Genomic DNA, 13,127 nt, shown 5'->3' with positions numbered 1-13,127 from the left:
GGGTGGGTGGGTAAAGTCCTACTAAGTAACTGGGGATGTATCTGTCATCACAGCCCCGACCCGGTCTATGGAGCTGGAATGGGGCGGGCAGCGTGCTGCACGTGGTTCAGCGGTGCCTTCCCCACCCCACCCCCGCCATCCTTGGGGAGGCCAGACCTGGTGGCCTGTCTAGACTCTGCCCTCCGTGGAACTTCCGGCAGCTTGCTTTCCCTCTCAGGGACTGTTTTCCTATTGCACAATGAGGATAGTCACTTCTACCTGGAAAGGTTAACTGAGGTCACATGTTGAAGGCACCTGACACTTCGTACGTGCTCCCTCCATCCCAGGCCATGACCTGGAGCTCCCTGTGTGTCCCCTGGGAGCCCAGGGTTGTCTCTGAGCGAATCTCCCTCCCGGGGATGCCAGAAGTGGTCACAGGAGCCAGCGTTAATGAGTCCCCAGCTCATTAGGCTGTTCAGGGCCAGGGAAACCCGCCTCCTTGCCCTCCCTTACAGCCCCTGGCTGCTGCGTGTCTGTGTGCCTGTGTACAAGGGGCTGCAGGAAGGTACAAAATAGCAGTTATCTCCCTAGGGAGTAGCCTCAGGCAGCTCAGTTTGGCTGGGCCCTGGGACTCATGGCCCCCCAGGGCAGCCCACTTGTTTCTTCTCCTAGGCCACTCCCTCCCACTTGGCATGGGCTCAGCTACCTAGGAGTGTCCAAGGCATATGCCCCTGGGAGTTGCTGCCCAAAGGCCTGTGCAGCCATGACTTCCATGTGGTCAGGGAGGGGTGGGTATGGAGGGGAGGTGGCCCCACATTCTGATGGGGCAAAAAGCCCCTCCAGGCATGTGTCCTTGGGAGTTCTGTTCAGACCCTTCCTGGACGCCAGCTCTGGTCAGTACTGGGCAGAGTGGTTAAGTCACTGAGGTTACCTGCCTGCCTGGAGACGTGACCAGTGACTGTAGCCCAGAGGCTGAGGGGCGCAGAGCAGGCTCTCATAGGCTTTAGGGCAGGGTGCACGAGAGGGTCTGGGCACATGGAAAGGCAAGGGGGATGCCCATGGGCTTGGGTGGGATGGCATCGCCACAGGACCTGAGCTGTGTCCCGCACAGTGCTTGGTCCGTGGCAGGGACTTTTTTTTTTTTTTTTTGAAAGAGTCAAGATAGGTGAGCCCCGAGAGGGTAGCAGGAGTGAGTGTGGGAAAGGCAGCAGGGGGACAGGATTTGTGCCCCCAGAAGTCCAGCTGGTGAAAGAGGTGAGGGCTTGGCAGAGCTGTGGGATGAGAGGTGCCTTCCTGTTGGGGGTGAGTGGGCTGAGAGAAGTGAGGGTCTGGTCTGATGAAGGGGAGAGACCTGCCCCCTGGACTGCCCCGGGCTTGCACACTGCCAGTCTTTGCCAGAGCCTGGTGGGTGGGTGGGCTGGGCAGGGCCCTGGCCCCTCTCCAGCCTCCCCGGGAGGTTCCGCCTCCTCCACGGCCCCAGGCCTTGGGCACCGTCCAGCCTCCACTGTACTCAGGCCTTCCCCTTTCTCTCTCTCGTGACCTGTACCTGGCTGCCTCCCCAGCTCCCGGTTCTTTGTTTGGCGCAGAGGCCCCACCCCCGGGCACACTCACCCGGCTGTCTGGTTCAGCAGGTTCCAGCCTCTGGTTTCTGCAGCTGGCAGGTTGAGGCAGGAACCAGGGGGGTTCCACCCTGGGCTGCTCTCCCCAGCAGGTGTTGAGGGCTCCCCAGTGTGGTGTGTGAGGGGCCGGAGGCCTCCATCCTCCTCCGCAGGCCTTCCCCCATGGTCTTCAGGTCACCTCCCTTGTGCCCCCCACTGCCCTGTGCCAGGAATGGGGTTGGCGCTGGGACAGGGAGGGAATCAAGGCAGGCAGATTTCTGCCCTGCCCAGGGTTATTGTTCTCTGTCGGGAAGCAGCCATGAATCAAATACTCCTCCACAATGTGGAAAAAGTAATAACCTCACACGTGTACATAACAAACCGTCAGCAAAAGCAGTAGCCTCACACGGGACGTAGCAAACCATGAGCACGGCTGTGAGGCAGAGGGGAGTCACCAGAGAGCCCCAAACACAGAGCCACGCCAGTCGAGGTGGGGGCGACCGCAGAGGGGCAAGGAAGGTTTTCTGAGGAAATGATGTCTAAACTGAGACCAGAAAGGTGGATAGGAGACAGTGGGTAAGGAGGTGGTCTAAGAGGTTTGTGGCAGGAGGAGCAGCTTATGCAAAGGCCCTGAGGCGCAGGATGAGCATTGCTCATCCAGAGGATGGGAAGCCAGGGCTCGGGGGGTGTGAAGGGCTGGGGTCAGACCTGGCAGGGCTCTGTCCACCACGACAGGAGTTTAAGTCTTGTTTCAGAAGCCATGGGAGGCTTCTAGAGGGTTTTGATCAGGGAAGAGGCTGCCACGTCGCTCGGGCTGCTGAATAGAGACTAGGCTGGAGAGGACAAGACTGGAGGTAGGGACTCAGCTGGTTAGGTTGGTGCAGTGTCCAGTCGAGGGAAGGTGTTGTCTGGACTAAGGTGGTGGCAGAACAGGAGAGGGGAGCTGCAATCTGGAGGTGTGGGGGAGGGGTATGCAGTGTGCAGAGGGGTGGGCAGGAGACTCTTCCCCACCCCCGAATGTGGGAGGAGGGGTCCTTTCTGAGAAGACCTGACTGAAAGGACCAGCGTACAAAGACAGGCTCTGCAGATCGGGAGTGTCCGGAGCCTCCAGAGGGCAGTTGGGGCAAGAGTGAGGGAACCTGAGGCTCTCTGAACCTTTGTGGTGTCCCCGTGCCACTCTGGCCCCCAGCAGGTTTGCGTGTTACCCCAACAGGGCTGCTCTCGCCCCCTCTGGGTACTCCCAAGTACAAGTCAGATAGGTCCCCAAGTCTCCCTCCTCCAGGGAAGCCCTAAGCTGTGCTTAGGGTGGAATGCTGGCTCAAACCCTGGCTTTCCACCAGATCAGTGTTGATCTGGCTGCTGTTTGACCTTCTGAGCCTCCCTCTCCCCATCTCTAAAATGGGGATGATAATACTACTGGTGCTAAAGAGGGTGATAGCTGCCCACAGGCGAAGTCTACTACATGTCCAGCTGTGGGAGCAGCCTACAGACACCGTTACATTTTGTCTGCCCACACCCCTGCCTCTAGCACTGTTTAGCAGATGAGGCTCAGAGATAGTTAGTGACCTTTCTTAATAATGACACAAAACCTCCAGAGCCCACTGGACCCTGGGGTACTGGGTAAGATGGACCCCTCCCTGCTCCCTGCAAGGCTGAGCCCTCCCAGCTCTGCACTGCAACTGTCACTCCTGAGCCTAGCGGTTGGTCCCCAGACCCTTCCCTCAGAGACACTGCTCCATCTGTTGTCCCTCTTCTCTGTACTGGATCAGCACCTTCTCTCTCTGCTGGCTCCTTCCCATCAGCATTTAAATACCGTTTTTGGGCTTCCCTGGTGGCTCAGTGGTAAAGAACTTCACCTGCCCATGAAGGAGACCCAGGTTCAATCTCTGATCCGAGAAGATGCCACATGCTGCAGAGCAGCTGAGCCACCCACGCAGCACGACTGTTGAGCCTGTGCTCTAGAGCCCGAGACCTGCAGCTACCAAGCCCGCAGCCTCGACTGCTGAAGTCCGCTTGCCCTAGAGCCTGTGCTCTGCAGCAAGAGAAGCCACCACAGTGAGAAGCCCATGCACCACAACGGGAGAGAAGGCCCCGCTCTCTGCAACTAGGGAAAAGCCTGTGCGGCAGTGAAGACGCAGCACAGTCAATAAATAAAATTATTTTTAAAAAGTACTGTCGCATCTTAGGAAAAAAAGAAACAAGAATGTAAAAACCTCCCTCCAATCTTCATCCCCTCCGAGTGCCATCTTTTCTTTCTCTTCCCCATCACAGCCAGTGTCCTTTAAACAGTCACTGTACTCTGCTCTCCACTTCTTCACCCCCAACTTACTCCTCAGCCTTCTTTGGTCTGGCTTTGGCCCCTGCCACCCCCTGACTCTGCTCGTGACAAAGCCTCGAACTACACCAAGGCGAACTGTTTCTGCCAGGTGCTTTGGAGTCAAACAGGCTTGAATTCAAATCTCAGGTGTGCCGCTCATTGGTTGTGTGACCTCGGGCCAGTGACTTGACCTCTCTGTGCCTTTAAACTGGGGACAACAAGCAGTGGAGGACTAAATGAGATAAAGTACCAGGTACAGAGTGGGATTATCATCATTGCACAAACATGTTTTTGTGCCAGAGACCAGGCCGGGCCTGGCCTCATCAGCACCGAGCAGGTGGTCTGAAAGGTCACTTCTCACAGTATCAGCCTTCCTGGAGCTGTTCATTGGCCTGATTAATAGGAAATGGATCCGCTGTCGGGATTAACGAGCGTTGCTATATCTTAATGAAGGCCCCGTTTCCCGCATCTCATGACCCTGGGTGGGATTCCAGGTTGACCCTGTTGTATATCAGAGTGGTGTGGGTGGGCGTGACCGTACAGTGTCCGACCGTACAGTGTCCAAGCCCATTCCCTTCTCCCCCTCCCGCTGCTTCTCGGTGGAACTCTGGGGAGACGTCCAGGCTGTCAGAAGACAATCACCCAGTCAGTGGGAGCTGGGTGGGGAGGGTAGATTTACAGGACAGCATTCACCTGGGAAGACCTCCAGAGATAGGACGTCTCTGGATTAGGACATGGAATGTCTAGGCCTCCGGGACTGATGGTGCGTGGGGGCTGGGGAGAGGAGGAGTCATGGTTTCTGGCTCGAGCCTTGGGGTAGGTGGTGGTACCATCACCTGGGTGGAGAGCAGTCATGTCTGCGAGAGAGGCTGGGCCGTTCCCGGCAGCTCTCAGCATGCCTTTGTCCTGGAGCTTGGAATTGTTGAGAGGATGGGAGACGGAAGAGTGAAGCAATTAAAGTACAGACTCAGTACTCCAGACTCAGTTGCCTGGGTTCAAATCTTGGCTCTGCCACTAAGCAGCTGTCATGTTGGGCAAACCCCATCACCTCTGTGTACCTTGAGTTCTCTATAAGCAGAAATAAAACCCACCTGAGGAGCTCACAGCTCTTTGAAGAGCGCCTGACACATAAGAAGCACTGCGTAAGGGCCGGGCATCACTACCATTGTTTCCTTTATAGACCTTCCTTCCCCTCCCCCACGCCTGCCCGCTGTAACATAGGCCATGTCTGCAGTGACCATCCCTTGGTGACTTGATGTTCCTCTCTCCAGGCAAGCCTGTCTTTGTCAAGGTCCCCGAGGACCAGACTGGATTGTCAGGAGGGGTGGCCTCCTTCGTGTGCCAAGCCACGGGGGAACCCAAGCCGCGCATCACATGGATGAAGAAGGGGAAGAAAGTCAGCTCCCAGCGCTTCGAGGTACAGCCTCGGGTGGGAAGGGGCAGGCAGGGCCCCAGTTCTGCCTGTTTTGAGGTCTGGTCCTATATCACATCCTCTTGATCTCCCGCCCTGGGGGCTTTTTCTCAGCAATAGAAAGGCTGAGCCTGAGCAGGCCCCGCTGTCTGTCCCGAGCAGGCTGTGACGGTGTGTCTATCCTCTGGCAGGTCATTGAGTTTGACGACGGGGCAGGGTCTGTGCTGCGGATCCAGCCACTGCGGGTGCAGCGAGATGAAGCCATCTATGAGTGCACGGCCACCAACAGTCTGGGGGAGATCAACACCAGTGCCAAGCTCTCAGTGCTCGAAGGTACCTGCTGGAAAGGGATGAGGCATCGGGGGGCGGGGAGACTCACGTAGGGGATCAGCCAGCCAGCCAGCCAGCTCCGGCCCCACCGTGGACTGCAGTGTGTTTGGCCATCCTGGGGTCAGAGAAAGTCAGTGGTGGACAGCGATGATCGCTGGGTATTTGGCATATGCGTGGTGTCTTTGTGTTGTGCTGAGCCGGGGTGTTGCTTGGCTGGGGTCTGGGGCCTGACCTGCGGTGTGAGGTGGTAGCTACGTATCACTTGGGGTACATGATTCGTGGCAGTGGATGTGATTTTCTTGTGGAACCTGGCAAGAGGCTTCAGAGAAGTGTGTTCCCAGTCGCTGTTATGAGCAAGGGCCCTAGGCTGGAGGCTGGGGCTCTGTATGTGGATTTTAATGACCTCTCTCACTTGGTGGCTCCTCCATTCATTCACAAACATGCCCTGATGACTCCTTGTGTTCTGAGAGTTATCTGACCTGATTCTGCCCTTGCGACTTCAGTCTCCAGTATGTTCTGCGTTCTGTACGAGAGGCCCAGGGGACTGTGGGGGGTGGGGGGCGCACAGGGGTTCAAGGGAGGAGGGAGCGGTTGTCTGAGTCCTGAAGACAAGTGGCAGTTGGGGTGGGGGCCTCGGTGGGGAAATAGCATCAGCTCACACCCAGGTCCAGAGGCAGGAGACCATGGAGCTTTCAGGGAACTCTTGAGTGGTTCCGTTTGGCTTTGGGGTGGCGGGTGGCTGGAAGACACAGTAAAGTGGGGAAGAGTAGGTGGTTCAACATGAGCCTGGAGAGGTTGGAGGACAGATCACACCGGACCAACCAGGCTGCGAAACACTTTCCTGGGGACACAGGAAGCCGCAGACAGGGAGTGACATGATCGCCGCCCACCCCCACCTGCCACGATGAAGGCATCAGTCTGACTATGTCTGCATGTATTTTCAAAATATGGCTTGGACTGTTGCTTTAAAAAAAAAATTGCAATACCAATACCTGTTCACTGTTGAAATTTTGGTAAGTATAAAATAGCACAAAAGAAAAATTGAAAATCACTTGTTTATCTTACCACTACTATTAACATTTGGTTATTTCCTTATAGTCCATTTTCTGTGCATGCGTTATATATGTAACAAAAACGAGATTACATTCTGCCCAATGATTTGTAGACTGCTTTTTAAAAAAACATATGAACATCTTCCTGCCGATTAAGTATTTTTCTGCTTCATTGTTTTTAATGGCTGTGGGGGAGTGTCACATGCAAGCACCCTAATTTATTCAGCCATTCCCTTATTGTTGGACACACATGTTGTTTCCTGTATTTTGGTTGTATAAATAAGGGACTGTGTGCTTCCTTACAGATGTGTTCACTTTCCTGATTATTTCCTAGATGCACGAAAGTGGAATTGCTTGGTTAAAGGGCCACATGCGATGTTTAGCCTTTTCAGTATTTCCAGAAGACTGTGTCAGTTTACACACCCATCAAACAGGGCATGAGAGGGCCTCTTTTCTGCACATCCTCACCAGCAGTGGGAATTACCATTAAAAAAATCTTTGCCAAGTTAATAGGCAAAAAATGGCATCTCAATTTAATTTGCATTTTTTTGATTACAAGAACAGTTGAACATCTTTTTGTGTTAGCCGTTTTTACACTGTGGCTTTATGTGTTCACGTTCATATCCATTTGGTAACTCCTTTGTGCCTGTGTGTCTCCTGCGAGGCAGGGCAGGGCCCTCCAGCTTAGAGGGGCAGCGGCTAGGGTCAGGGGCTTTGGACCGCTTATTCTCTTTTCCTTGTGACCTTGGGTGAGTAGCTGTGCCTCTGAGCCTCATTTTACTCCATCTGTAAATCGGGGATGTGATGCCTGCCACCCAAGCTGGTTGGGAGGATTAAATGGGATGCAGTTAAGCACTTTGCTGGATTCCGGCCTGAATGGTCGCTGCTGTAGGGCTGAAAGCCACACACCCTAAGGTCCACACACGTGAGCTGCCTGCGCCTGGCGTCTGTGTTCCTGGCCTCTGGGTGACGCAGCCCCCACCGTCCACTCCCCTGAGGGGCGGGGGCCCAGAGGACAGGCCCTGCACCAGGATCCCTGACGGTTGGCTGCTCTCGAGCTCCTCCCTGCCACCCCTGACCTCAGTTTCCCCACTCATGACCTCAGGATAAGTATTTCAGCACTGCCGTCCCTTCTGTTGCTCGCTGCCCCAGCAGGAGCCATCTGCCCTGCCCTGGCATTTGGGAGGTGGCCGAAGGGCCAGACTGTGGCTCCCACCCCAGAGGGCATCTCTCAGGCCCTCGAATTAAAGGGAAGAGAGACTCCTTATTAGTGTTGGAGGAAAAGTCCCCACAAAGTCCCTACATGCTAGTTCTGGAGGGGCCTTCTTGGAGGAGGGTTTCTGTAGCAGGGGACAGGAGTGTGTTCATGCTTCTGGGTGTGAGAGGTGTCTGATGAGATTGGGGAGCTCATGGCAGCCCCAGGCCTGCTCCTGGCCCGGTTGAGATGGAGCTGTGGGCCTGAGTGAGCCCCCCTCCTGCTCCTGAAACACAGCACCCGGAAGGTGAAATGCTGACTTGCCATGTTGGTCTGCGTAACCTTGACTGGCTCTGGGCTTGGCAGAAAGGAGTGGAGTAGGAGGTCGAAAAGGTGCCAGAGGGCGGGGCCTGAGGAAAGCACCTCCCCGCAACCGTGCCAGGCCTCCCCTGCTAGCCAGAGAGGCTGGGTGTATGTAGGAGTGGGGTGAAAGGATAGTTTGACTACAGCTGTGGGCTTGGGTCAGAAGAGAGCCAGGGCCATTCCTGGGAGGAGGGCTGGGGAGAGGAGGAAGCTGGCTTGGGGACTGGGACTCAAGGTTGAGTTCCTTACATGCAGCGCCACATGCACTGCGTGTAGCTCAGCACACGCTGGGCACTTCAGGGGAGTGGCCCGGGGCTCCCTGGGATGACTCGGCTCAGCTGAGAGGTTGCTGTATCCCCGGCCTGCGTGTCCATGCCGGGCTCCCTGCCCTGCCTTGCTGTGCCAGGCCCAGCTCCTCTCACATTTGAAGCACCCCACACCACTCCCACTCCGTGGCCTTTGCACCCAGCTCCCTGGGCAAGACTGCCACTCCCAGGGAGTCCCGATTGCCCAGCAATGCTCAGCCGGCTGCCTCCCCACCCCCTTGGCCCGGGCTGGGTACAGGGTGGGGGTGCCCGGCACAAGCTAGCTGGGGGTGAGCTGCCCAGCGTTCCTGTCTGAGTGGTAATTGAAGCCATTAGCGCGCCAGCCTCTCCCTCGCCGGGTAATGGCAGGAAAAGCTCTTCTCACTCTGCACTCTTGAGGCTGAATCACTCCCCCTCCAACCTGCCTGCCGACGCCACTGAGACAGGGAATCTGACATTTTCCCTCGTGAGGGAGGGGGAGCTGAGGGGGAGGGGAGGCAGGCCTTGCTTTCCGGCCTTTCCTTCCAGGAGGTGGGGGAGCCAGGAGGGTCTTGGAGCTCAGTCTGGAGGTTCAGGATCTGCCTGGGCCAGTGGGTTCCAGCCAGGAGGTACCGTGGTCAGGAAAGCCCCGGAGGATGCCAGACAGCAGAGGTGTGGGCCGGGCCCTGGTGACTTGGGCAGGTTCTGGAAGGGTCTAGGAGAAGGGGAAGGGGGAGAGGGGGAAGGAGGAGAAAGGCCAAGGAGCAGACATGAGCCATTCTGACTTGTCTTGGAGGGCTTGGCTTGGCGGACTCAGAGCGCAAGAGGCAGCATTTGCTTGTGGTCATGGAGACAGCAGACAACACGCACCCGTGTGGTGGCGTGTGTGCCCTGTGCGCTCTCTGGAAGGCTGTGTGTGTGAGGTGTGTGATGTGGTGTTACAGTCTTATGGGCTGTGTGTGCCTTACGGGTTGTATAGAAAACGGGGGCTGTGCATCCGACTGTGTGTGTGTGCACGCGTGCGTGTGCTTGTGCGTACGTGCATCAGGCAGTGTGTATGTGGTGTGGTGTATACAGCAGGTGGTGTACGTCATGCCGTGTGTGCATCAGACAGTGTTTATATGGCGTGCGGGTTGAACAGCAGGTGGTGTGCATGTTATGGGCTGTTGTGTACAGCGGGGGAAGGGGTGTGCAGCAAGCAGCCTGGGCCCAGTGTGTGCAGTTAGTCTGGTGCTGCAGGAGGCCAGAGATGTTGGACTCATTGCCTCCAGGACCCCACAGGATCCCTGCTCAAGGCTGGTGGCCGGCCAGGGCAGCTAGACAGAGATGGATGTGGGGCAGAGTGGTCAGCCTGAGCTGTTGTCAGTGCCTGAGAAACTATCCTTCAGCAGGCCAGGGCGAGGGGCACCAGGGAGGGATCCTACCCAGGCCTTGGGACTCTCTCCTCTTCGTCTCCTTCCCCCACTTGAGCCCCGGCTCCCTCTCTCCTGTTCCCACCTGGCCTTGCTGTCTGCTGGTGGCTGACCAGGACCACACCACTCCAGGTCACAGAGGCCCAGGAATCCAGGTGCCCGCATGGCGTGCCTGGTCTTGCCCTCTTCGTTGGGGATAGGCTCTGGGGGAGGCCTGCTGTCAGGCCTGTGGGGTAGTGACTGGTGGCAGGAGGTGGGCAGTCAGTGCTGGGCCTGGACCCCCAGGCTTGGCCGTGGTTTTGGCCCTGGTCTGGGGACTGTGGGATGATGAGGCCCTCTTGAGCCCCATGCCAAGCCCCTTTGAAGATGAGGACTGATGAACAGCATACAACCCTGGCCTGCCATCCTGGGCTGGCTGTACCCGGAGCATGGCCAGTACAGAAGCTCGTGTTTTCAGGGTGGGTGGGCATTTCCCCAGGGAGTCAGCTCTCCCTGCCCCACCCTCCTCCGTGTCCCTGACCCAGGGCTGATGAGGGGGTGGGGCGTTTGGGTAAAGGGCTATCACAGGCAGAGGCCCACCATGCCCCTTTCCTGTTGCCTGCGTACGTGTCCAGGTAACGGGCTTGTTTTGAGGAAGCTGGGCCCATCACCTCCCTGATTTGCATCCACAGAAGACATAGAAAGGGCCCCTAGAACCTAGCACCTAGAACCCAGGCCAGCTTCTGCCCCTTCCCTCACAGCTGAGGCATTACCTAAGTGCTTCTGGCCCCATGACTGTGGGATCTGTGACCTGTCCCTCCAGCCCTGCTGTGACCATAGTCACATTCAGGACTACACAGATATGAGGCTTTGCAGCCATTCCCTGGAGAGATCTGAGCCCCAGATGTAGGAGTGGGAGAGGTGTCGGTAGGTGGGCATTGCCAGGAAGGTCTTGAAGATCTAGGGAAGAAGAAACCTAGAGAAGATTCTAGGTTTCTTGGTACCTGGGTTCCCTCACTTCTTTCTAGTTCTGATCTATCTTCTGATCTATCTTGGGGCCCAAGTGGATCCCTTTCTGAATGGTTCCTCCTGTGGGGTGGGCAGTAAGCCTGCCTCTTCTGTTAGCCACAGACACTGGATGCCTTCTCTGTGCCCAGCCTGCCCCTCCCACCCCTGCAGTCACAGGTATTTACAGGGCCCTGCTGTGTGCGTGGCCCCCTCGCCTACAGCCCTTGCCCCAGCCTCAGGACCGCAGCAGAACCAGCAACTCTGGGAACAGCTAGCCAGCTTGGAGGTTTTAAATGCCCCTCTGTGTGCACATCCTCCACCCCTGATGAGGTGTCCCCTGCCTCTGGTTGCCAGGGGAGAGAGGATTTTAATCAGGGGAATGCTTGATAAAATGCGTGCTTCAGAAAGGTCCCTGAGGGTGCAGAGGCGGGCACTGGAAGACCAGTGAGAGGTCAAGGCAGCGGCCCAGGCAAGAGGTGGCAGTGGCCCAGACCCAGGCAGTGCGTAGAGGAGGAAGGGAGACTGGGTTCCATGCAGTTTAGAAAGCTTGCCTGTGGGACTTGGGGAGGCGGGTGACTCGGGATTGCTGGCTCCGGGCCATGTAGATGGCAGTGCTATTTGCTCAGGTTCAGGTATGAGAGGAGGACCCGTTTGAGGGGCAAGTTGATGAGTCCACTTAGAAATCTGTTGTAGTAGGTATGTGTAGGCATCCTGGGGAGGGGTGTCAAGGAGGCCTTGTTCAGATTTTGCCTGGCACTCTGAGGGACAGCTGGAGATAGGGGGGAGAGAAATGGCAAGTCTTAGGGAGCCAGAGGACAGGAAGAGGGCCTGGATGGAGCCCCAGACGCTAGGTCTTCCTATAGGGGTGAGTCCCTGGAAGTCAAGAGAAAAGAATCTGAAGGAACAGGGAGGGGTGCTGTCGAGAGGTCGGGCAAGATGACTGCTGAGACGTGGCCTCTGGACTTAGCTCCATGGAGTCGTGGTTGACCTTGGTGAGCACACTGGTGTCAAGCCATGGGGGTGGCAGCTAGGCTGCAGGGACCTGAAGAGCAAGAGGGAGGTTCTCAGTGGTCTGGAGGGCCCGGGCCGGAACCTAGTTGGGGTAAAGGGACAGAGAGAATGGTCCTGGAGTAGGACTGAGTTGGGAACCCTGGGAGGAGGGTTCAGCGTGGGTCAGACCCCAGAAGCTGGAATGTGGAGGGTGCAGACCTGGGGCCAGCCCCTGGGGTCACCTGGTGGTGTGCGGCTGGGAGGCCTCACCAGCCAGGTTGAGTAGAGCCCTAGGAGGCGCCAGGGAAGTCCTGGGGAGGAGGGGATTGGGAGGGGGAGGCCTCGCTTGCTTGGCTGTTCTCGGCGACAGGCCCCAAACAGCTCAGATTCAAAAACAAAACAGGCTTTTAAGATGCCAAGTTTGATGAAATCTGAGTGCTGGAAGAGGTGGGAGTTTTCTCTTAGAAAAAGCTGAAAATGAAGACTGAAAGCTGCGAAGGGAGCCCAAGGCTCCCCAGGCCTCCCTGACTGCCTGGCAGCCTGGGGGAGGGGTGGGGCTCTGGAAAGGGTGGGAGCCTGCAGGTCCAAGGGGCCCTTCACGCTTGCTCAGGGGTGTCCTGACCTTGACCTTGCTAAGGATGGGGCTGCCTCAGGGACAGGGCCTGAGGTGGCCTTGGCTCCCTTAGAGTGCGGGCGGGCTGGGGGAGCCAGCAGCCTCGCTACCCACCAGGTCCCCTCGTGCGTCTCCACACGTCTGCGGTTCCCGGCTCTGGCCCCACAGGCATCTCCAGGGGACTCGCCACGTCAGCATCCGTGTTGCTCTGCATGTCTGCACATGTGTGTTTCCGCGTCTCTGCGTGCCCTCCCACTGGCTCTGCTTGCGTGCGTCTGTTTCCACAGGTGCTTGTCGCTGCAGGTGCCCCTCCGCACGCACATGGATGTTTCTATTTTTGCACCTGTCTCTCTCCATGTATCTCTCTGTGGGGCCCTGGTTGTGCACGGATCTAGGTGTCTGTGTTCAGCGAAGAGGTGAGGCCAGGTCCAACACTCAGGCACCGGGAAGGGGGTCAGGCCTACAGACGGTACACCCCAGGCAGCCGGTGTAAGTGTGTGTGTGTGTGTGCGTGCCTGCGTGCGCACAGAGACGCCAGGAAGCTGGGTAAACACGAGTGAGGAGTTCCTGCTGACAGACGGTGCCGCCGCTTCGGG

General features: G+C 57.2%; 1 protein-coding gene across 1 annotated transcript in view; it reads left to right on the top strand.

Annotated features, from left to right (window-relative positions):
- The window catches only part of PTPRF (protein tyrosine phosphatase, receptor type, F), a 76,756-nt gene that overhangs the window by 10,901 nt on the left and 52,728 nt on the right, over nucleotides 1-13,127 (top strand). Inside the window, 2 exon segments of the mRNA XM_010862795.1 lie at nucleotides 5,166-5,311; nucleotides 5,497-5,638. Coding sequence (XP_010861097.1) covers nucleotides 5,166-5,311; nucleotides 5,497-5,638 — 288 coding nt within the window.

This window comes from Bison bison, unplaced genomic scaffold (genome assembly GCF_000754665.1).
Source record: "Bison bison bison isolate TAMUID 2011002044 unplaced genomic scaffold, Bison_UMD1.0 scf7180017864484, whole genome shotgun sequence".
Classification (NCBI taxonomy): Eukaryota; Metazoa; Chordata; class Mammalia; order Artiodactyla; family Bovidae; genus Bison; species Bison bison.
This window is presented reverse-complemented; position numbering and strand designations above follow the sequence as displayed.